Source organism: Pipistrellus kuhlii, unplaced genomic scaffold (genome assembly GCF_014108245.1).
Source record: "Pipistrellus kuhlii isolate mPipKuh1 unplaced genomic scaffold, mPipKuh1.p scaffold_m20_p_5, whole genome shotgun sequence".
Taxonomy (NCBI): domain Eukaryota; kingdom Metazoa; phylum Chordata; class Mammalia; order Chiroptera; family Vespertilionidae; genus Pipistrellus; species Pipistrellus kuhlii.
Window position 1 is genome coordinate 1,714,941 of NW_023425551.1, and position 26,127 is coordinate 1,741,067.

Genomic DNA, 26,127 nt, shown 5'->3' on the forward strand with positions numbered 1-26,127 from the left:
GGATCGGGCCAAAACCAGCTCTCCCACATCCCCCGAGGGTCCCGGATTGCGAGAGGGCACAGGCCAGGCCGAGGGGCCCCACAGGCACAATTTATGCACCGAGCCTCTGGTATGCAGAGAAGGTCTTTGGTTATGTAATTTCTTTCCGTTCTCCCTTTACCTGCTTCCCGCTGAGATTCATCCGTCTGTTCCATGTTTCCATGCCTGTGCTTTCCATTCCTGTGCTGAGAATCTACCCCCTGGTGGTCAATGCACGTCATGGCTATCGGCCAGCTGGTTGCACGGTCGGCCAGTTGTTTAGGCTTCTACATCTACATGTATAGATGCATATAAATGCATCTGTCTTTTTCAAAAACAACTGTCTTTTTCATAAAAGTGCTATAAGCATCTCTGAGGATCCCATGCTTAAGAGTAAGCAGCTGGTTCCTATACTCCAGAGTTAATTTCTCCTACATAAACCAATAGATTATATATTGCCATCTCTAATGTGGGAATGTAAACAGCACACTCATGCATTCCAGATTTAGGGCTCCCATCAAAATGATGGACTGTTGTGAAGATCTCATTGTCTTAACCAGTTTTCATATAGCTATTTACTGCCTGGCTTGATTATTATTAGCTGAATGCAATGATAAAATTATTTTATAACTTCATAAGAAATACTGTCTAAAATAAGTAATATTTTGTCAAAACACGAAATTCAAAATAAAAGTAAAACATGTTGCTTAATGAAATGACTATTCATTTGTGAAATAAATACCAGTTAAACCAGGACAACACGTGAAACACAGAAAAATGAAGAGACGAGCCTGCTCTATTTTGTGTAACATAATCACATGCTTCTACTTTAACAAACACGCTCCACAAAAGATATGTTCTACAGAAGCTAAACTTGTATGCACTTCATACAGTAATGTTTTTGTGGCTAGAGTTCATCATTCTCAGTGTAAATTCTGGTTAAATTCCCAGCTTTTAAAAATCAAAGATAAATTTGCTCACTAAATTGCTTTCAAGGTATCACCCATATCCCCTAAAAATGCACTGCTCTTTTTCTTCCCTTAATCCTCACCCGAGGACACGTACGTAGACTGATTTTAGAGAGGAAGAGATGTGAGAAACATCGATCAGTTGCCTCCCATACAACTAGGGATTGAACCTGCAACTCTGTCGGTCATGTGCTCTGACCAGGAATCGAACCAGTAACCCTTTTGGTGCAGGAACAAAGCTCCAACCAACTGACCCACCCAGCCAGAGGACTAATTCTTCATAATTTTGGAATTATTACAAGGTTCTTCTTCCAAAATTGGGCATTATTCCCAATCTCTCTGATCTAGGTTCATTCATCCCTGGGTGTTAAATAACGATGACAGCTGGCACTGCTGACGTAATTACAACTTGGATTCTGCCTTTAAGACATATTCCAGTCCATATGAGAAGCATCCACCCTGAGCTAGTTTATCACAAAACCTCATCAAAAGGCCCAAGTGGGAAAAAACTGTAGCATTCACTCTAAGTTAATAGGACAAAGCAATGAAACAGAAGCTGATGTCATGACTTAACACATTCTGTTCAATTATTCTGATGATATTTTTGTTTTAATTATTTATTATAATTATGGCAGTTAATGTGCTGTAACATTTTCACAAAAGATATGAACTCTCAACACCTTCCCAAATCTTTCACTGTTTCATCTGTGCCCAACTCGCTCAGACACAACCAGATCATGTCTTCCTGGTTGATTTCCAGAGTTTGAAACAATTCCACCAGAACTATCATGGGGGATTGGGGGGTCCTCAATCATTTACATCAATAAGATTTAAAGCCCAAGGAATAGAACAGTCCAGACTATTCTAGAACAGAACAGAGCATTTCCTCCATCCTGAGACAATGCCGGCAGGTTGGGAGGACTGCCCCAAATGCCTGCTTGGATCTGAAGAGGCTGTTGAACAGCCTGAAGGAAGGAACCAGACAGGGAATCTCAACCCCGCCTCCCACCTCCCAAAGGGGCCTCTAAATTGCCTCAGGTAAGGCTGGTAAAAATCCTTAATTTTCTGAATTCCATAAAAACTTCCCAAATAAACATCAATAATCAACCAGGCCCGAAGAAAAGAACAGTTTTCAGGTTCATTTCAGCTCATCATGGCAATTGTGTTCACTCACTAGCCCAGTGGTCGGCAAACTCATTAGTCAGCAGAGCCAAATATCAACAGCACACAGACTGGAATTTCTTTTGAGAGCCAAGTTCTTTAAACTTAAACTACTCCTAATACCACTTCTTCAAAATAGACTCGCCCAGGCCATGGTATTTTGTGAAAGAGCCACACTCAAGGGGCCAAAGAGCCGCATGTGGCTCACGAGCCACTCTTTGCCCTCAGCATTAGCCAAAAAAAGGGGAGGAGAAATAAGCTAGCTTTGGTTTGTAAGACAAAATGGTTAATGCCATAGTTCACAACTCACTAAAAAACCATAGGTTCTGTGAAAACATTCATAATGTTTTTTTACCAAAAATAAATAAATAAATAATAGTAACACAGTTTTCAGTGAGCTCACCTGTTAAACTCTTTACAAATACCATCTCATTTAACCTTAAAGGGGCAGGTAACACTATCAGGTCTTCTCATGGGTGCAGGACCACCTGTGGGAGGGCAAGGCTGCGCTGGGAAGGAGCACACAGGAAGGAGATGTAGGCCAGGAGAGAGCATCGGGAGGGAGCACACAGGAGGGGCCAATAGGACCCATCCTCATGCCCAGGGTGGAAATAAAGGCCATCCTTGGGACAATCCTAGGACTCTGACTGTAAAAAGGACAAGACTGTCTTACAGAATAGAGCCAAGTATTTCACATCAGTTTCACACAGACTTCCATCGGTCTCACAATACGTTTCTATACAGGCTGACTTCAGGACTACAGCTACAAGGCATTAACTGAGACTTAAAGCACAGAGCTAAGCCTGGATCCTCACCTTCTAACACCTAATCCAGTCCTTAACCTCTGCGAGATTATTTATAAAGCACCACCCTCCACCTCATCCTGGTACCGCCAGCAGTTACACAGACTGCCTCAGCGGGAAGGATGCGCATGTAGGACATCCCCACAGTGACATCCTACGTTTCCGTCCGCATCAGCAGGGCTCTAACGCATTCTGCAGCGCGCTCAGGAAGGCGCAGAGGCGGCGTGGGGTTTCCAGCCTGAGTGTGTTTGGTAAACCTCTCTTCCTCTGCTCCCCCGATTAAACAGGGAGGAAGAAGTATAAAAACTGAACCGTAAGTGAAAAGAAAGAATCTTGTCTCTGGGAACACTAATGATTATACCTAAAAGCACTAAAACTCAGTAAAGCATAGCTCACAGGCCAGGAAAGTACAAGTCATTAGCTATTAATAGAGCCAGAGAGTCAATTGTTGTAATTAAATCATAGTTTAATCTTATGTATAATCCTGCGTTAGTCGAGACAAGCTTCCTTGTGGTCAAGTGTTGGAAAACATCTGCTAACGGTAAAGTTTTTGGTTCACAGGGATGAAAATTACATCCTTCTGGTTGGAAAAAGAGTCATAGTCTTAGGGGACTATTTTTATGAAAACATTGTATTAATGAAATCCAATCACTTCCTTTAAAATTTTTTTAAGCTAAAAGGGATTTAAACACAGAACAACTAAATTTATGAAGGCTACTGCAAATCGAATAAAATATTCTAATTCAAAGTCCCTACATGCTTATGCAGGAGATAAAAGAGTAGAAATATAACTTTCCCAATTAGGAAGAAAATATGTAAAAACAAGAATTTACATAACTAAAAAAGTGTCCCTCTGCTAACCAACTGAACACTGGGAGACAGCAATACCTCTCCAGATAAGAGTCTGATTCGGAGCCCCGAGGGATCCATTCACTGCCAATTTTGCTAAAGACCATTTAGCTAGCTATACTCAAGCCTATAATTTTTTTTAAAAAGCCAAACCAGCTCTGAACATGTGCTGGGCTTTTTCATTATTTTAGTGTTCTACATGAAGCACTCAGTCAATAAATACGCAAATAAATTAACTGAGTCCGAAGTTTACTGTACTTAGTCATTTGAATGGTGAAGTAGTAATTTTAACAATCTCTGCAAAATTCCATGTTACATTGTGCAGGCCCAATTCAAACCCACTCCTGACACCCTGCAGCTATAAATTATCTCCAGAGCTTGGAAATGAAAGCTAGGCCAGGTCTGAAATAGCAGAACAGTTGGACAGTTCCAGCTTAGAGGAGGCAAACCCTGCAATAACCTAGATCCAGAGCCTTCACAAGGAATCTAATTCATTGTCAAAAAGAGAGAAGAAAGTCCCTTCCAAACACCATGCCTCTTCAAAAAAAGACACTCTTCATTATTTCTTAAATACACAATTAACTATGGGAAGGTCAAAAGCAAACCAGAAAATGGAGGCTGTAGAGTAACAAGGAACAAGCGGAACCCTTGCTGACTGGGTGGCTGTGGAGAAGAGAGGGCTGGCTGCCTGCTCCTCCAAGCAGCTCTGCACCCAGTTCCAGGCCTGGGGGGGCGCCCCCCCTGCTGGGCTCCGGCACAGAGTGCGCAGGGAACAGCCACGCCCTGTGCAGAGGAGCTTCAGAGGGCCAGAGCGGCCACTCCCACGTGGTGATCAAAAACATGTCCACCCATAGCTCATGTAGAAGGGCGTCTGGTGCTGTTAACAGATATTGCTGGAGCAAATACTAGATGTACTGGTTAATAATGTGGATTTTTTTCAATAGATGGAGTTACACATACGTTGATATATATGCAATTTGATATGTGTGCTACTTTGTTGTATTGACAGCAAGCTTCAAAATTTCATATGTCAAATTTGCTGAAGGTGTTAACATCATAGTTGTTTTTAGACTTAAAAATGTCAAATTTTGTGCCAAAAAAGGAGCATTTGCAGGAAGTTTTAATATAGTACTTTATTTTGAAAAAAAAGTTATCATATATTTTGGGAAGCTTATGGTGAACATGCTCCATATCGACATACTTGTGAACACTGGTTTAAATGCTTTAAAAGTGATGATTTCTATGTGAAAGACAAAGAACGTCCAGGTCAACTGAAAAAGTTTGAAGACCAACAATTACAAGCGTTACTGGATGAAGATGTGTGTCAAACTCAAAAACAACTTGCAGAAAGATTCAACATGGCTCAGCAAACAATTTCCAATCATTTACAAGCAATGGGAAAGATTTTAAAGGAAGGAAAATGGGTGCCACATCAACTGAACGAAAGACAAATGGAAAACTGAAAAGTCGTCAGTAAATGTTGCTTCAACTGCATGAAAGAAAGTATTTTCTGCATCGAATCATGACTGGCGATGAAAAGTAGATTTATTTTGAGAATCCCAAATGCACAAAGTCATGGGTTGATCCAGGTCAACCATCAACATCGACTCAAAGCCAAATCCCTTTGGAAAGAAGACAATGCTCTGGGTTTGGAGGGATCAGGAAGGTGTGGTGTATTATGAGGTTCTATATAAAACCAATAGCTAACTACAACAAATAATCAATTTGAACCATGCTTTGATCAAGAAATGACCAGAATGTGTCAGAAGACACGCAAAGTAATTTTGCTTCATGATGACGCACCATCACACACTTCAAAACCAGTTAAAGACATGTTAAAAGATCTTGCCTGGGAAGTATTAACCCACCCACCGTATTCACCCGACCTTGCTCCTTCAAATGACCACTTGTTCGGATGGATGGCACACGAACTTTCTGAGCAGCACTTCAAAATGTACAAAGAAGTGGAAAATTAGGTCTCTGAATAGTTGGCCCCAAAACAAAAAAAGTTCTATTGAAATGGGATTCACAAATTTCCTGAAAGATGGGGAAAATATGTAGCTAGTGATGGACATTACTTTGAATAAAGCACTTTTGATGTTTCTCTTGAAATTATCGTGTTTTGAGTACAAAATCTGCATTATTAACCAGTACAACCTACTATGCCAACTTCTAGACATTCCTGGAACACCTCGTTAGCCAGTTGCTCTCTGGGTGGAAGGCTTATGGAGAAATGTTTATGTCTTCACACATTTTACATTACCTGAACAATTAACAAAAACCACCTATCATTTAGTCAGAAAAAAAATTTAGCCATTTTCCTTTTCAAATTTTTAATTGCATTTGGCTTCAAAGAAGGGGTAAGTTCAGCATCTTCAACCAGGTCAGTGGCTTTCATAGAGGCCTACTGAGCTCCGCACTATGAGAAAGAAGAGCCCAGTGGTTAGCGTGTCGCCCAGTGTACGAAGAGTCTTTGGCTCAATTCCCGGGAGCATAAAGGAGGTTTGGCAGTTCAGGCCTGAGTGTATTTGGTAAACCTCTCTTCCACTGCTCCCCAGTTAGATGGGGAGGGAAGAAGCAATGTATAAAAACTGAACCACAAGCAAAAAGAATCTTGTCTCAACCCAGGGCACATACCTGCATGGCAGGTTCCATCCAGGCGCCGGTGGAGGCGCATGTGGGAGGCGACCAATCAATGTCTGTCTGTCTGTCCGTCTCTCCCTCCACTTCCCTCCTTTCCATTCTTCTCTAAAAATCAATGGAAAACTTATCCTCAGGTGAGGATTAACAAAAATAAAAAATAAAAGAACAGTTGCAACAACTGTGGAAAACTCCTTATCTACCATGTTCCTCCAAAGGGTGAAGCTGGTGAGCGTTCAGGATACAGCTCCATACCAATTACAACGAGGAGTCTGGCTGTGAACTGGCTCTCCCTGAGGGTCAGTATGAGGGTCAGGCCCGTAGATCCACCCCACGCTGCCTCCAGCGCGTTTCACCCTCCCAGCACATGTGTCCTGTAACTCCAATCAGACCAGCTGCCGAGGGCTGGAACTTCCTCACACTCCGTGGAGCACTTTGCACCGAACAGTGTTCAAGAAATTTCTGACCAAGGCCATTATCTACTTCTGGACTTGAATGTGGCTATCATGTGGACTACAAAATAAAAAAGAACTTAAAGACAAAGAACAAGCTCAAAGGAGCTTCCTAACATTATAGTATACAGTACAGATCATAAAACAGGGAGAAAGAACGTTCAAACCAAATAGACTTCCTCATGTTATTAATCACCTATTACTAAATACAAGCAAAACTTAAAAATTGTAAGACTTACTTCACATTTTAACTGCAAATCATAGAAAGTTAAATGACCAAAAGTTCCATTTCCAAACCAAAGTTAATCCTGAGAGATTTCCCTACTCAAATTGAGGTTTACCTAGAGCCCATTTTTTAAATACTTTTTAAAAAGCACAAGACCACCCCAAGCTGACCTTTTGGGATCTTATTGTTTTCCTTCTATTCCCGGAAAAGTGGCCCTGACTCTGTGACCCTCCATTTTACTTCTAGGAATTTATCTTGAAGAAATACTTTCACAAAGATACAAGTGTCAGAGAACATTCTTTGCAACATTATTTGTCACAGTTAAATATTGGAACCAATCCAAATAGGTCTGAATCAGACATTTGATAAAATAAATGACAACATATTCACACAAAGGAATACTGTGCAGCATTATCTAGTATGGATAATGGAAACATGTAGAAAATGGCTAAGCCATGGTAAGCAAAAAAAGCAAGTTGAAAAGAACATGTGTAATGTTACAGCATTTTAAAACTTTATTTGGAAGGACATAGACCAGATGTTATCGCTGAATGAGATTTCAGAGGACTTTTTAGCCTTTTACTTTCTGCATTAAGCATTTCAAAAAATGTTTACATCTCTTACAATAGTACTTTGCAATCATGGGGGGGGGGGGAACAAAAAGTAAAAAAGTAAATTATTCTGCCATTCCCTCTCAAAATGTGGAGTTCATCCTTTCCCTAGAAATAAAGCAGACCCATTCGAAGCTATGTGCACTTCACTTATTAAATAAAAACAATACCATGTTCAAAAATCAGACCCGTAAGTGGTCCTTATTCATTTGCCCTACTGAGCCCCTTGAAGATATGAGTACAAAGGACAGTAAAAATAGGGTTGTTTTTATGAATTCCCCATCCTACAAAATGAGAAATTCACAAAATGAATTTACAAAAGCCACTTACATTTTAAAAACAGTTCCTTTAAAAGAAAAATATTTATGCGGTTTCTTGTGAGAATTTAGTCCCGAATAAACATTGATTTAAACCAAAGTCACCAGGTCTGCTCTACTCAAAACACACACGTTCATCCTGGGCGGGCAGGAAGGAAGGTCTGCAGTCTAACCCTAACTGTCCAGCAGCCTCGGACTGCCCACCACGGGCCCGCCTTCTCTCTTTTCAGAAGGGACGATTCACAGGGAGCGGTGGTTCTGCGCAGAGCAGGCAATGTGACTAGTACCGGTCCAGTTCCGTCCCCTCCACTTAGGCACAGCTCAGCACAACCTCCCTCCCAGGGGCAGGCAGCCCTGTGCCGAGTAGCCGGTGCTACTACGTGTCTAGTGCTCCCTGTTCAAAGGCACCAGGGAAAGGCCGCTCCCAGTTCGGATAGATCCCACTAGGCAGGACATCCAGGGAGTGTCACAGGAAGACAGCAGCGATGTCTCCGCACACCCGGAGTCAGGGTGCTCTGATGCGTGTGTAATCCGCCAGAGTGAGGAACTGACCTGGATCTCAGTGTCAGGGCTCATCACACGTTTTCCCTTCCAACCACACTCCTTAAAAAACAAGACAAAGAGCCTTCCCCTTCCCAAAACTCACGCAAATATTCGTCTTTTTCTCCATCCATCAAGTGGCAGAACAGGAGGGAGAAAATTAATTTGACCGTCTACTTTTCTGGACAGAAAAATATACAAAGACCTAAGAGTTTACAAAAAGAGGTGTTTAAATGTTGGCTCTTCTAACCTACAGAAATGCAGAGGCTCCTATGAATTAACTAACATTCCTGCTATTTAATACTTTTAAGTCTAAACACTGGGTCACACACCTTGAGACAAAAGGGGATGGCCTGAAAATTACTTTTAATGAAAATTCTGTAACACCATTCATGCCTCACGTCACCAAATCCCTTGCCAGTGTTTAATAACAAAACAAAGCAATGTGCCCACGGTTTAATTGCTTGAATCCTATGGTTTTAGTGTATCAAACAGCATCCAAGAAAGACCTCAGAGAGAAAAGGAATGGTTTTCTAGGTACTGTTAGGAGAGGAGGGGGAAGACTACGGAAATAAACGAAACCTTCAGAAGACACTAAGCAACATTTTAGAATAACAAGTAGCATGCATAGTGCCAGAGAAACTCTGGACATAATTTAGGAAAAATGCCACCTGACGCAGAAGACCAAAAACTGAGACTAAATGTCCGCAAGTTCTGGCATTTAATAAACATGTTCCTCTAGGAACTAGTGCTCAATTAATTAAAGTGTACATATACTCAGTAAAGTTTCTCCCTAGCAGATGGCCTAACAGGCTTCAAAAATAATGGGAAAACTGACTTCAAGTTGCCTCCTTGCCTAATTTAACAAACATCTTACCAAAAGATATCAGAGAGGGTTTGGCATCAGATTCCACTTGTGTTTTACTTAGGATAACGGAGCTAAGACGCGGGCAGCGCGCAGCCCCAGCCAGGGAGACCCTGCCCGGGGCCGCTGCTGCCTCCCCCGGAGCTGAGCGCCATTCCCAGGCCAGATGAGGTTATAAAAAGCCTGGGCCCTGGCCAGCTGGCAGACCACACACCCGGTATTTTTAACTGAAGGGGCCTTAGCATGAGGCCATCACCAGGGCACCAAAATGTTCAGGGATGAATAACTCGGCCCGGATGGTGGTCTCTATAGAAGGATTTTCCTGACGTATCCTAATTACCAATCGGTGTCTCAATAGTGACGGAGACATAAAAGATAACATTTGTGAAAACCGACGAAAGCGGGCAGTATCTAATTGCGAAAGAACACAGATCCCTTTAAACGACCATATGTATCATTACATACACGGCAATGCGAACACTAAACACTGGCCACATAAATTGGACTCTTTCTGACACATACGGCTACAAACTTGACTTCTGTTACAATGACTGTTTGCACTGCTGTTCTTGGGTTCACACTGGCCTTGCCCCACATGTGCAGATATACCAGGAGCGGCTCCTTCCTCGGATAAACACAGATACAGCAAGATCACACTGAATGCCAAGTGCGGAGGACCGTGCTCCTGCGGTGAATGTAATTTTCTGGGTAAATAAGTACTAATGAGAAAGTTCTTTTAGTTTCTGCCCTTACTATTAGAAAGTACATGTACACACAGACATGCACACAGCGCCTGCCTGGAATGGACAGCCTTTCATCCCGCGCGCACCAGAGGCTCCTGAAGCTGTCACTTCCAGACAGCTGCAGCGGCGGCGGTGGGCGGGCTGGGCCCGGCTCCCCCCCACTCCCTGGCTTTCAGAGGGTCCCAGGTGCAGGGGGCGGCCTCTGCTCTGGGCAGTCAGAAGTTTCTTTTCTGACTACATAGTTTACTTAACGTGCCCTTTATTATCCTAAAAAGCAACAGCAACCAGGAAGGGGTTAGCTACTTACAGGTCGGCAACACTGCCTTTCTTCAGAACGGACCCCATTCGGCAGCCTCACAGCTGAACACAGCGGGATCATCTCTGACCCAGGTCACTGCCATGTCCGCTCCACACGCGTCCCCTCCCACACTGTTCCTCCTCCACATCGTTCTCTGGACCAGGCTCTGCTCCCAGGCCTCACTGGGCACTGGCTCTCTGGGTGGAAAGAGCCGCACTGGCCGCCTCTCTTTGGACCATCCTCCCCTGCCCGTCCTGGGAGATCACTTTCCCCGCACACACTTCCTGAGCTCCCGGCGCCTGCTCCTGGCTCCTCTGAACAAAGGCCAGCCGCCTCAGCCTCCTAAGCCCTCCAACCCCCCGACCTACCCGAGGACACCCCATTTATTCTTAGTCCACAAATGCCCGCCACTGAAGCCGCGTGTATCAGCAGGGGAACACACAGGCCACGGGGTGGCTAGGAAGTCTGCTTTATGGAAGATGTCTTGGTGACTTCCAGTCTACATTTCAGATTAAACACTCAGGTTTATTTCTACTCCTGCACAGAACCACATTAAAATATGAAATTCTTTTTCAAGTATAAACCCACAAGGACAAAGAAAACATAAGATGAAATGATAGTAGATAAAAGGTCAAAAAATTTTGGAAGGAAAATAGCTGACAGACAAGTGATAATTAAAGTTTTAATTTGTTCTCTAAGTGAGAGGCTCAGAAGCAAGATAATTAAAGCTCAGCACCCCAAAGATGCAGGAATGAGGGTGGCAGGGGGTGGGTGAGATATCCCTAAGGAGCGAGTCAGAGCCCCCTCCTAACCCTCACCCCAATCCTGTCAGAAGGCAAAAGGATTTCCATGGGGCGAGGCTGGCAGCAGACAGAAATCCATGGAAAAGACAGGATTACATGGAAATACATTCAGCCTCCAGATGACCCCATTTCCTGCTGGGCGAGTTTACTGGGAGGAGGGCTGAGTGTAGGAAACAACTTTTGAGGGTCCCCGAACAAAACGGCCTGATTCCCTCCCGGCCTCCAGGCAGCTTTGCGCTCACGTGCACTCACTGTTTCGTCCACGGAAGCCAGCGGCCACCAGACATGTCAACCTGCCTCCAGCAGCAGAGGCAAAGGGGGGCGAGGAGAGAGGACTCGAAGGAAACATGGGCCAAGGACCACAGAGCCACCTTCACAAGCAAAGACTCTAAGATGCTGCCAAGGAAATGAACTACGGTGGCCATGCAGTAATACGATGGTGCAGTGAGAACACGATGGCGTAAATAAAGAGAATTAGCAAATAAAAACAGGTCTATGAGAAGCAATACTATGAAAACAGAAAGCAAAAATTCACCAGACAAGCTGGAAAACAAACTACCTACCCAAAGAGATTTCTAACATCCAACTAGTAAGAATTCAAGAGAGTAAGAACAAAGAAAATCTAGGTGAGAAAATTATCCAAAAAATGATGCCCATCCCCTCCAAAAATTTCCAGAACTGAATTCCATACTGGATGACACTAGCAAAATGAATAGAACAATATCAACTCCAAGGCTCATCAACATTTTAGAAATCAGAGAAATAAAAAGCCTCTAAGTTACCAAAAGGAAAAATAGGTGACATATAAAGGATGAGATACTAGACTTCTCAAAAGAATCACTGAGCTTAGAGAGCAATGGGACAATAGCTTCCGGAAAAAAATTTCAAAATTTCTATACTTGGTCAAACAATCATTCCAGTGTGATGGCAGAAACGGCCCCTTTCTGGCACTAGGGAACTTCTCCTGCACCTTCCTAGGAAGTTCCTGGAGAACGGCCCCACCAAAGGACAAACACAGAGTCATCCAGGGACAGCGTGAGGCAAGTCTGACCACGTGCGCAGCAGGTCAGAGCGTAGCAGCACAGCGTGGAGAATGAGCATGGAGACCCCAGATCTGGCCCTGGAGGGACACCACTGCTGTGGAAAGCCCGGAAATCTGGAAACAAGCAATATGCCACAGGCTTCATTCCAGGCAAAACCTGCTCCAGCGGGCCTCACTGAAGCACCAACATCACCGGATGCCTCTGAGCTCCAATCCTAACTGCGGAGGAGAGCTCTCACTGTGGGCGTGTGACCATGCACAGAAAGGCTCTGGATGTGGATGGATTTCACCACGCAGAGGTCTGCTGAGAAGAGGACAGAGTCCTCACCAGAGTCCGATGCTGGGTGGGTCTCATCTTTGGAGAGGACTGTTTGGTCATATCAGAGGATGAGGATAAACAGGTAATTTTTTCCCCAAGTAAAACAATGAGGCAATTACCAACTCTAGAATAACAGAAAGTTCTATATTAAAGAGAGATATTCACAGTTCACGTCTCAACGACAGTTACTTCACACAGTCCTACTAGTGAGCACTGCATGTTGACTTAACCTTAATGTCTGATCCAACAGGACCCGAGAGGGGAAGAGAACTGTGGGCCGGGCAGAATAACAGTTACCTTCCACAGAGTGGAGGCGATAGCCCAAATCTGACAAAGGAAAATGAACCACAAATCATGTCACTTGGAAATAAGGATGTAAGTTACGGAGTAAACCCGTCCGAGGTGGAAACGGATGCCTCCAGGGGACAGAGCTCAGGGGCGAGGAGAGGCAGTGGACTTTGTATTTTCCACGGGAAGCCTTGTGATACCAGTTTTTAAACTGTGCACACACGCACTGAGGAAGCTTTCTGGAACCTTTCAGAGCGCATGTCTCCCACAGCGGCCGTGAGCCTCGGGAGGGCCAGGCCTGTGTGCTGGGTGAGGCGTGCCCTGCAGACCCTCCCTGCAGCCAAGGTCCACACCACCACCGCACAGCACACAGCCTAGGGAGAAATGAGGGGGACCCTTCAGAATAAATAAGATAAACACTCATTAGACCAGACTGCTGGCCAGACAGGCCGGGTGGTCCAAGCACCAGAATTGAACTAGGCCAAGTGGAACAGCAATGACAGGGAAAGTTTGTTAACAGTAACACTGGTGTCCTTTTTAACATGACCCTCTGGTTGCTTTGCCGGATACTACAATTGTACAATACATTGCCTGGAGAGGTGTTTAAGCATTCATACTTGACAACGCAATCAAAACGTAAATTCACCGTCAGTTTTCCAAAGGGCAGGTTCACTAGAATTTGCAAGCTTCCTTTCTCATTAGAATTAGAGCTAGAGGCCCAGTACTCCCGGGGGATTGGACCTAAGCTGGCAGTCAGACATCCCTCGGGCCGCCCGGGAGCCCTCGGGGGATGTCCACCTGCCGGCTTAGGGGAGTGGGCCTACGCCGTCCGTTGGACATCCTTAGTGCTGCTGCGCAGGCGGGAGAGGCGCCCACCACTGCCTCTGTGCTCACAGCCGTCAGCCTGGCTTGTGGCTGAGTGGAGCTCCTCCTAAGGGAGCGCACTGACCACGGGGGCAGCTCCTGCATTGAACGTCTGCCTCCTGATGGTCAGTGCGCATCACAGAAACCAGTCGCTCCACCCTTAGGGTCAATTTGCATATTACCCTTTTATTGTATAGGATAAGTCAGCCTTCACCTCTCACCTTTAAGAGAAATCACTTGACTTGATTCATGTGTGGCTCCAGATAACTAATTTGTAATAATCATATAATGCCAGTCTTACATTAATGTAAGAACAATGTAATGAGTACTAATAAAAATGCTTCAAACATGAAATAATGGAAGGAGGAAAACCATGAAGGAAGAGAAAATCTTACATACAGTGAATTTAATAGATCTGATTAACAGAAGCAAAAACTCTATTGCCTTTTTGTTTTGAATTTTGAAAGATGGGTAGCAAATGTATGCAACTTTATATAACAAGAAAAGATGCCCTGAAATATGTTGTCAGGGGCAATAACAGGTAAAACTGCCTATAATCAGAAGAAGTGGTAAGAGTGCAGCATTTATATTCCTATTTATAAACACAGAGGACAGAGAAAAACATAAAAGATAACTAGTAAGCTCATTTAAGGAAGAAAATAAAGTTTAAATTTTTATTCAAAATTTAACTTTATACACATTCCCATATCATCATTCAGCTAAACACGCCGGAATAAAGTTTAGAGTGCTGATGATATTTCCTGAATATCACTTTAGATTGTTGGCATGTTCCTATTTCCAAAAGCAAAACTCATGAGCCATGCAAACTATAAAGGCAAATATTCATGCTTTAGGTGTAAATGTAACTGCGTTGGAGGTGGTATAATTGTATGAGCACAGCTTTGCATAATCTCTGAGGTGGAAGAATCATAGATTAATAGAAATCATAGGCCATTTTTAAAAGGTCTATTATTAAAACAATGTTTACACACGCCACCTCTGCCCCCTCTGGATTAGTAATTTTTTTTCATTCTGGAAGCCTCGTTCCGGAGAGACAGTTTCTCCTCTTAAGAATCAAGTAAGATCAGCCCGTCTTCAAGCAGGAGCCCTGCTGCCTTCTGAACTGACCATCCAATCACTACAATGGGCAGAGATGAAAGGAAAATTGGGAGGTGCAAGAAGAAAAAGGAAAGTTAGATTCTATGCTTGTGCAAACTTAAAATGGAAACACTTCTGTAAAATTCACCCCAAAAAACCTTTAAAGTCTACTTGAATTAAAAAGCACCCCCACTTTCTTCTCTCGGACCCAGGACTTTCCTGCTCCAAGACCAGGTCTGAGGTCACTATCCACCGTGGCTGCCGCCAGAGCGCGCCCTGCACACGGACAGCACACCATCGCCCATGCAATTCCATGAGTGCTCCTGAGCTCTTACAGCGATAAGATCTCAGTAACATTCTCCCAAGTCAATAATCCAAAACAACAGCAAATCAAATCCATGCATGAGATAATGGTATTTATGTAAACCTAAAATGCCAATTTTTAAAATTCGGTAGGGAACAGCTATAATTAGAATCTGCCTGCATTCACCATACAGTCTAACGTCTCCCTCACTTTCCCCTTCCTGCCTATCCAGGAAAGGTCCCTCCGCGTTGCCTTAGCACCGGAGTGAACATCAATGCCTGCATTCACTTCATGCACTCAATTTGTCTATTTGCAGAGCATCCGGGCAGCGAAGACCTGGTTACTGCCATCTCCGTATCCCCAGTGACTAGTGCAGTGGAGAGCACAGGGCAGACATTCAAGGTACTTGTGCTGAGTTAGACTAGAAGTGAGGCAACTCAACTTACATATTAACTGGTTTTCTTTCAAGTACATCGCTTTCACATAATGTTATTTTAAAAGAAAACGTTGTGTTTACTACTACACACAGGAAATCAGTATTACTTGCCATACTGAAGAGAACACGGAAGCAACTGCTCTGACACAATAAGATGGTTACAGGTAACTGGGACGCATGCCTGCCGAGGCTCTCAGGCTGAGACCTGTGCTTAACAAGGTGACAAGAGGGTGGAGGGTGGTGCCGTGTTGGAATCCTTGCTCTGGGATTCAGCGTTAGTTAAGGATCCTGCCCAACAGCAGGCCGAGTGGCACCCTGAGAAACGCGGGGCTGGGTGGTCCTTAACACTCACCTAACGGAGAACACAATTCTCTACTCCTGCTTGGAGGGCCTTGGCAAGCTCCCTAACTACTCTGTCTTCCCCCTGGCAGCGATTTGGTGAGAATTACACAAGGTGACACCTGTAATGGGTTTAGCAGGATGCCCTGGAACTGAGCAGAATCTCAGTAATACCAGACTAGAGTTAAAATCCTAAGATTCTAGTATCAAATGGTACATCAGCTGTGGAAAACAGTTTGGCAGTTCCTTAAAGAGTGAAAACACAGAATTACCATGTGACTCAGCAATTCCACTCCTGGTATATACCCAAAAGAACTGAATACAGTCATTTGAACAAACTGTACACAAATGTTGACAACAGCACCATCCACATTAGCTAAAAAAGTGGAAACAACCTCAAATGTCCATCAACAGATTAATAGACACACAAAATATGATCCATTCATATCCTATCTAATAAAAGAGTAATATGCAAATTGACTGTCACTCCATCACACAAAATGGCTGCCCCCATGTGGTCAAAGATGGCTATCCCCATGAGGATACAAGATGGCCAGCAGGGGAGGGCACGTGGATACAAGATGGCTGCCACAAGATGGCCAGCAGGGGAGGGCAGTTGGGAGGGACCAGTCTGCAATGGAGGACAGTTTGGGGAGACCAAGGCCTGCAGGGGAGAAAAACCAGCAGGGGAAAGCAGTTAGGGGCAATGAGGCTGGCAGGAGAGGGCAGTTAGAGGTGACCAGGCCAGCAGGGGAGTGCAATAATGACCAGGCCAGCAGGGGAGGGCAATACTTAGGGGCAATCGGACTGGCAGGGGAGCAGTTTAGACATCAATGAGGCTGGCAGGGGAGTGGTTAGGGGGTGATCAGGCTGACAGGCAGAAGTGGTTGGGGCAATCAGGAAGGCAGTCAGGCGAGCAGTTGAGAGCCAGCAATCCTGGATTGTGAGAGGGATCCCAGGTTAGAGCGGGTGCAGACTGGGCTAATGGACCCTGTGCACAAATTTTATGCACTGCACCAGGCCCACTGGTACATGCTTAAAAACACTATGTTAAGTGAAAGAAGACAGACACAAAAGGTCATATATTATATGATTCCAGTTATATGAAATATTCAAAAATAGATAAATCCATAGAGAGAGAAAAAAAGCAGATGAATGGTTGCCGGGGCTGGGGAAGGAGGAAATAGGAAGTGAGTGCTTCCTGTGGACAGCTCTCACAGGGGCGGTGAAGTGTTTCAGGACGAGATAGAGGTGGTGGCTGTACAACACTGTGGATGTGCTACATGTCCCTGAGTTGCATACTTGGAAATGGTTCATTCTGTTATATGAATTCACCTCGGTAAAAACAACTGCTCTGATCCGTATGCGACAGGCATAGTAAGCAACATTCAATTTTCAATCTGGTAAAGGTCACAAAGGACTTCCCAGGAAGCTAATGTGCAATGTCAAAAGGAGGCCACCTTAATTACAATCAGTCTTATTCTTCAAAAGCTCAGTGATGAGCAGCATTCCAGTTCTACCAGAATCCTGAGCTCAGTGAGCACGCAAGCCATGGACCTGAAATCTTCATCTAATTGACCTGATTCACCTCTCTTGCCTCAGTTCCCTTGTCTATAAATTAAGGATCCTAATACCTACTTCAGAGGCCAGCGTGAGGACCAGTCAGTCCCTGTAAAGGAAGACATTGCCTGACACAGAATAAGTCCTCAATAAGCAATTATTATTATTCATAAGATGAAGATCTGTTTCAAACAAAAGTGGGGCAAGTACCTGGCACCACATTGTTACCATCATCACCTGCTGACCTCTCATCGTTCACAAATAAGAAAATGGGCCCCAGAAGATGGTGACAATGACGATGAGGAGAATGAGGCAACATCTGTGCTGAGGCACTGAACTCCTGTGTTCCTTAAAAGTAAAAATTACTGATCTACCATATATCTTCAACTGGAGTAAGCACATAGGAATAATTCCTTCTCATTCGATCTAAAGCTCATTTCTCTCCTCCCAGGTGCACTCTCATGCTAGGCACAGCCATGACCTACACTCTGGAAATGAGCAACAGGGCAGGAAGGCAGTGCCCGAGCAGGCCTGCTCTATACCACCCCCTGCTGACAGCTCAGCTCCAGGCGCTTGGGCGCCATAAAGCAGTGAAGTCTCTGCAAGAAGAGTGGGTTAAACTTACCAATTTCCCTCACAGAGACTTAAGCATCATGTTTGAGGCTGACTTTCCATAAACAAACTCCAGCCTTTACACAGCTCCAGTGTAAGTGTGGATATAATACATGTCCACACCACAGAGGCCGTGGGCCCATTTCACAGCCCCATCCCCCCACCCACGGCAGAGCTCCGTTCCACCGGGAAGGAATTCTCTCCTAAAGCATGAATTCCTTCCCGAAAAACATCTGTTTTCTATAACTGGCATCCTAACTATTTTCCTAACCTCAGTGAGCACCGTCAAAGGACCAGAATTAGGACGAAGATCTGAATTCGTATCACTCTTACACCAAATCCGACCCAGCTATGTCTAGAAACTTTGCTCACCTCCCTGCTTAGGGTATTTCACCCAACAGGAGAGAATTCAGAGGGCCAGCCATGAAGTAAAGATGCAACTGTCGCCAGCTATTCAACAGGGTTAGTATCAGAGAAGGATCACAGGCCCCCAACCCTACACACAACCCTACACATGGTGAAATGTGCAGCGACAGTCTCTCACCAGAAATTCCTTAGGAATCTAAAAGCAGGGTTAGGAGTATGGCCAGGTGGCTGGCAGCAGCTTCTAGCAGATCTGAGGAGGAGCCAGGGCCAGTGCCACCTGAGTTCAACCGGACACTGTGACAGCCTGGAGGAGGGGCCCTCTCGGCCAGCACAGGTGGCAGATCTGCACTAACCCACCAGAGGTCATTGGCCATCGGCAAGTCTTCAAGTCCTTCCCTTCACTTGTTTAGAAACGTCTGTGAACTGCCAGGTACTGTTCTAGATGGACCACAGCAGGGCAAACCAATCCCAGTGGTCAGAAGACTAACATCTAAAGCTGGAATGAGCCTGGCTGGCGTGGCTCCGAGGTTCGAGTGCAGACCAGTGCACCAAAGGGTCGCAGGTTCCATTTCCGGCCAGAGGTAAGTGCTTGGGTTGCAGATTCAATGCCCTGAGTGCAGGGCAACCAATAAATTTTTCTCTTTATCTTCCGCCTCCTCTTCTCCCCAATCAATGTGTGTCTCTCATCTCTCTCTCTCTATCTCCCTCCCTCCCTCCCTCTCTCTTTCTACTCCTCCTCCCTCCCAGTCTCTGAAAAAAAAGTCAATGAAAGAAATATCCTCGGGTGAGGATTAACAAAACAAAAAGTTAAAACTGAAATGAAGAAGCATTAACTTACTATTATTTTAAAGGGAAAAATCCAAGCGAGGAGACCGTGTAGTCAGTTTCCCTCAGCTGCAGATGAGCCGGGGGAGGTCCAGATTCTTCCACTCTCGCACACAGATTAAGCATTAACTGGCAAGGACTGAACCGCCCCAACTCCAGTTCTGGGCACATTCCATCCCTTCAGGGCAGGGGTCAGTTTCCGGCTCACTGGGGCGGGCCCAGCAGGAGCGCCAGCCAGTGAATGCTGGTTAGAAAGCTGCTCCCATCCTTACTTATGGGCCTGTAGGACCTCTGGTTCTTAACCAGATGCACAGGGCGTCACCTGGGGTGCCCCCCCCTGGTCAGTGTGCATATGGGAGGCAACCAATTGATGTGACTCTCTCATATCAATGTTTCTCTCTCTCTGCCCCTTCTCTCTCCTTTCCAACTCCAGAAATCAATGGGGACATTTCCTTGGGTGAGGATTAAAAATATATATATAAAAACTTCCCAATATAAAAGTAGCTTTTCAAACTAAAAAAAAAATCATCTCACATTTTCTCATTAACCTGATTTCAAGTATAAAACCTGATCTTTTTCTAATTTTTAGGGAAAAGGATAAAGATTTCAGACTATAAATTTAACTTGATCTCCTTTATTACAACTCTACAAAAATGTCACATTGAATGGTTCAAAATATTTAAATCCAACTACAATATAAAAAGTAAATAAAACCAGTTAAGTATTCCAGAAATTTAAATTTTAAATAAAGGAGCAAATAAAAATTACCATATCTACAAATCTTTTCAAAAACATTTTCCTGGTACAAAACTCCATCTACAGGGACTTTGGCATCAAAGATGATAGCATCTGCTGTCTACTTGGAAGCAGAAATGCGAGGTGTGAATGTACTTTGTGGGTAAACTGTAAATACCTTCATGTTCACTGATGAAGAACAACTGAGGAAATAAGACACAATGTGGCCTACAAAGGCCATTATTTATAAAAATCTGCATCTGCTGAAAGGACTCCGAACACTCCAGGTGTACAAGCAAAGCAGCCTGGCTCAGTCTCATAGGAGGGAACATGCATATATAAAAACACTGTAACTAACAGTGAGAAAAACCTCATAGCACTCACTATTTCACCGGCCAGCATGTTTACCTTCATTTTATTTATCTGTTATGTGCATATACATCCTTATGCAGGTAAAATGCATGTTTAATATTTTATCTATATACACATACAGATAATTTCATTACACCACAATACCACCGTCACAAATATGCCATTTTATGCTGTCTGCGTGCGCATACAGGTACAGGTGGATACCTTTAATATAAACTATCAGAAAATTAAATCTGAATGTGAAACAGACAGGAGGTGCCCATTCCTCTCGTAATGTGTCAAGCCTTCCTTGCTCATCCTATCACACTCAATTATGCTCCTAAAAACAGGAAGTCTAAGCTCTTGTTAAAGAAAAAGAAAATTACACCCTGGCTATTAAATTCACGTGAGATTCAGAGAATGAGTCTACACACAAACATTTCATGTCAAACGACTTTAGGATTTTTACATCTTAAACCAATCTTCCCCTACCCATTCATCCTTACTTTTCAGACACATTGTTCAAACAATATCAAAACATATACATAATTTTAATTATGAAAATAACACAGATGGGAATCCTATAACCTGCTAGGCTTTAATAACCTAAAAAAAAAAAAAAAACTAAAAAAAAACCACACATTTATTTTAGCCAAACAATTGTAATGTTTGTCTCCTTTATAAACATCTGCTGCCCAAATAAATATTTGCATTGGAAGAAGTGTTTTGGCTGTTAAGATGGCACCAAATAAAATGCTTATGTTCTAAAATAAATATTTTACACAAAATACACACAGCAAAACAGACATATCCAAAGAGTGCAGAAGATAAATTAAAGACACAAATCTAAATGCCTATTGATTTTTAAAGTTTTTTTTTTAAAGAAACTCATTTTAATTCCATCTTATTTTAAAACAAAAATAAGTAATTTCTATTTCATTTTGCCAGACTATCTTTCAAAATAATGATTATATCCCACGGTCTTATAGTTGTAAAGGTCTTCACAATACAGGTGTGTTTTTAAAACTAAAAAAGTCATCATTTTTCATTATAAAAGCACTCATGAACTTAAATCTCTCACCTTACCCTCATTTCTCCCACTGGTTTTATAATGCCAACAGGCATCAGATTATACAAAACCTGCAACAAGGTAAGGACAGTTAAAATATCGACTCAATAACCCTTGATAACTCAAGAAATATCTCAGACGACATAATCTGCCTGGCACAAATAAATATACCTTTGTTTCTGTAGCCTTTTTCTCCTGGGCGCTATTTCGTTTATATGAAAAATCTTTTTCAAAGCAAGCCACACAGGCCTATGTATACATTTACGATCACAAAGGACAAGGAAAATGAAACAAACATTTGTTCACTCGTGCCCCTGATCCAGGAAGAGATATTTTGCTCCCTGCGTTTTTTTAAGTAACTGAACCCCTCAGAAAGAGTCCGGGCCTGGTGCATGTCCCCTTACAGGTGACACCTGCTCCGTGCAGCTGCCTGAGAGGAATCAGCCAGGGCACTCCTCTGTGAACCAGCCCAGGTCTGAATTCCGGGAGCGGGCGGCGGACGCTCCCCACAGAGGCACAGAAAATTCATTTCCCCTCGCAGCGCAGTAAAAACCCAAGCAGGCCAGTTTTCAGGGCTCCGTGCAAAACTAATCTGTTTAGTCATGTATTTGCCTGATGATGTGGGAGAATCAGCAAGTGAAAGGCCACAAATCTAGTTCCAGTTAATAAACACCAAAATGATGTACCATTATCACGTCATGCTTCAAAGACCCAGTCGTGAGTTTATTTCAAAAATAAAATTATCACCATACAAATCAAGACTCGCCAGGTTGACACTAAAATCACACACTGAGTGGCCAGCTCCTCCTGACCCGCAGAGAGGAAAGCAAGCAGCGATGCCACCATGTGAAATCTCCCAGAAGCATGGCTGTCCTTCCCATCGGAACGCTCGTTTAAAATTCCCGTCACAGAGGCGGAATGCCAGCCAGGAATCAAACTGTGACCCCTGAGCCAAAGACAACTTACCACTCAGCTGGTAAGTGGGCCACTCAATTTACAATCCTGAATTCCTGCATGTTGACCCTGTGCAGACACATATGAGCAATATTACAGGCACGGATTCCACTCCTCAGAGGTTCAGAGCACAGAGCGCCCTGGAGGCCAGCCAGGCCAGCCAAAGCAGCGGCAGCCTAGGTGGCGATGCCACGCACCGAAAACTCCGTCATCGTCATCCTCCAGCTTGTTTCCTGAACAACACCAGCGCCATGACTACAGCAAGGCTCCACAATGACATCAATTCCAGGAGAAGACAAATAAGACCGCGGCCAACCACTGTGCCAGGGCTTTGTGGCAAGTTCCTAAGAACCCAAACAAAGCAATTCACCGAAAACTCTCACCAAAGGACACAGACTACAGCTAACAAAATAAACGTGGCCTAATAACCTTTACCGAACCCTTCACTTTTTTCCCATTTCAAAACCTACACCTGACTGACCACATGAACTTACTACCCTGTTTCCCCAAAAATAAGACAGTGTCTTATATTAATTTTTTCTCCCAAAGTTGTGCTCGGTCTTATTTTCAGGGGATGTCTTATCTTTCCATGCGCTAGGTCTTATTTTCGGAGGATGTCTTATTTTTGGGGAAACACGGTATGTATGATAAAAGCTGTGTGTCCCCTTTAAAATGTTTCACACATTCAAAAAGGAATTCAGTTATATTTAGCCTTTTATATTTCAAAACAAAATAGGTTATTTCAAGGATGTATAACTAATGAAAAGCAATAAAGGGTTTTAGAACCCTCCATCATGATGAACTCAATAGAAAGTGTGACTTTTTTTTTAGCAAAGCATTGTCTCCCACCAGATACTTTACTTCCCTTTCACCATCAGAACCATCTGTGTTTAATAGAATCAGGCATTTCTATTGGTTAGCAGTAAATACCTAATCTAAACTCTTAATTAAACATTTGCTAAAATACTTGGTAGGTAATCTTCATCAAATTGTCCCTTCCAATAAATCCATTACTGGATTTCACAAGTTCGTAAGAGCCACAGGGACTAAATAAAACAGAAAAGCTAAGAACACGGAGGCTACTCTATGTACCTGTAATACGTGAGCTAAGCATGTTCCTAGGTGATCATTCTGCTCACACCTTCTCCAGTTGTTCGATTCCCCTTTGGTGCTACAAACTACGCCAATGGCAACACTTCCAAGGAGACTGGAACTCACTCAGAGGAACAGATAAAGGAGCAGCCAGCAGTTTGCCAGGAACAGCCCCCTCGAGATGACTCCAATGTCACGTTGGAAAGCAGCGGGGAGAAGTGCAAGGCAGGAGCCACCAGCATCACCCCCTCTCCATGGTCCTGCAGCTGCTTTTTTTGTTTTTTTGTTTTGTTTTGTTTTGTTTGTTTAAGGTCCTGCTTCTTCTTACTAGCTGTCTGCCTCCACTCTCCCTGTGGCCAGAGCATCACATGGAACCATCAGCCCCCAGTGAAGTCGCCGGGGCAGAATCAGGGCATCAGCAGCCACTGTACCGGCCTTCCTCCTTTCGCCTCACTTTTCCATCCTTCACAATTACCTCCTCTCACAACAGCAACCTCACTAAAGATCTGTACTCCGGGTAGTAAGGCATTGCTGGGGGAAGGAGTAATGCTGGAGAAATCCAGAGCACAATTATAATGCAGTGCCTGCTAGACGCCTGAGCGGGGGCCCGTCTCCCACCAGGAGGGGAGAGCTTCCGAGGCGGCAGGGGCGGCAGCAGGGGCACCAGAGCGGGACTCCGAGGCCCAGCTCCCTGTCTCCCCACGACAGCGGGAAGGAAGGAAGGAAGCGGCGCTGAGGCAGAGAGGAAAGACCCTCTGCCTCCGAGAGAAAGGGGGGTCAGGGCCCTGAACCACCCTTTCAATGCAGCACGCGGAGCAGAACGTCCATTCTCCCATCCCCTCTGGAGAGAACCAAAGTGCCAGCCGACGTGTCACTTCCACAAAGGCTTCTGGTCCGATGTCAGGAAGCACTCCTGAGAGCAGGGCTGGGAAGCCCGGAGTGGGCGGTGGCAGCGCCACGGAGGCCCTCTGTGAGGCTCAGCCCCAGCACCCAGGCCCACAGCACCGAGGGGCTCATAACCTGCCTTTGTGTCCCTAGCGACCAGCTCCCTGCCAAGTCTGCCCACCTTCCCACATTCCTGCTCCGCGGCGCCCAGGAGACGGGGTTACCACTGCCATCGGGCACATGGTCACTTAAGGCAACTCCAACTGTTTGATTCTAGAGAAAAACACTGGGTCCTGAGAGCGGGAAAAGCCTTTTTTGTTTGTTTGAAGTAAAAACAGAAAACCCATGAAAATCTAAGAGAATACTCATCAAATCCTCTTATATGAAATACAGAAACCTGTTTTTAAAGGTACAGAAGACATAAAAGTAAAATAACTTTTTGGGAGACTAAAAAAAAAATTTTTTTAAGTTGATGCTCTCTTCATGAGAAAGACCTTTAAATAACTTAAAACTTCGCCTTAGGAAGTCAATTCACAGCTCAAACTCTGACAGTCTGACACCAGAAATGTTGGAAAGCCAAGTTCACTTCAGGGCTAAGATCTATATAATTTGCTACAAAATGATGACAGGGTACATCTTTCAAAGACAGCTGGCCACACTGGCCTCCTATCAAACCGTGTTCTGAGAAGCTCACTCTTCCTTCTTTGAAAGAAAGAAAGGTGGGGGGGGGGGGGGTTGTACCTGTGATTATTTAAAAAAAAAAAAAAAAAAAGCTATGACAATTGAAGAGAGCAGAAAATCAGTGACATGCCCTCTTTTTCCCAATACCACCCTCAGGTGGACAGTAGGACAGACAGACCTATCCCCACGAGAGGAGGGCGGGCGAGTAACAAGAGGCACCAACCTGCTGCTGAGGATACTGCATTCCTCCCATGGCGCCTGGGCTCCGCCCCTGGATGCCCACAGGGTACCGCTGCGGGCCCGGGGGGCCGTAGGAGCCTCCGGGGTAGGGGCTGCTCTGCTGCGGCTGAGGGTGAGGGTTACTGCCCATGCCATACAGCTGAGGCCTCTTCATCACCATGGGGTCCATCGGGCTGCCCTGTGAGAGAACGAGCGGAGAGGTCAGCTTACTAAGCCAGTATCTGTTACAAAGACAGTTTGTCACGGTGACACATACATTAAAAACACAACGACCCTTTAAAACATATTTAAACACAATGACCTGACAAGTGAAACCCCAGAAAAGCACGAAGGAAAACACCTCCATGGACAAAGACGTTCTATGTTTCTACCTTCGGAAGGTCTTAACAACCAAGAGGAGCCAGAGGTAAGCATAGGCAGGCTGAGCAGAGATATGTGTGTGGAGTGAGTCTCACCCAGCTCCTCTCAGCTTCCTAGTCATAAAGGCAAGGTCTGCTGAGCGGTTAGGAACACTTTCTGACTTCAAAGCATTCTTAGAACGACTCTATTTTAGACCTGAGTCTGCAAGTCCTTATCAAAAAAACACTGATGCATCTGAGTGCTCGTTAGAAAGTGAAAGGATTTTGAATAAGACAGCATGTCAAGGGTAAAATTCTCAGCGATCACTGGTGTGCAGGAACAAGCACCAGGACTGTGAGTCACAAGCCACCTTCCTCTGCAGTCAGCATCGGACCAAACAGAACCAGTTCAAAACTAGACTGCGTTTATTCTTG

The 26,127-nt window shown here is 44.4% G+C and overlaps 1 protein-coding gene across 8 annotated transcripts in view; it reads right to left on the bottom strand.

Moving 5' to 3' along the window:
- The window catches only part of ARID1B (AT-rich interaction domain 1B), a 325,561-nt gene that overhangs the window by 252,716 nt on the left and 46,718 nt on the right, over positions 1-26,127 (bottom strand). Inside the window, exon 2 of one of the 8 annotated variants that reach the window (XM_036415066.2) lies at positions 25,338-25,532. The exons of the other annotated variants lie outside the window; for them this stretch is intronic. Coding sequence (XP_036270959.2) covers positions 25,338-25,532 — 195 coding nt within the window. The remainder of the gene's footprint in view (positions 1-25,337; positions 25,533-26,127) is intronic. 8 annotated transcript variants of the gene reach the window in all.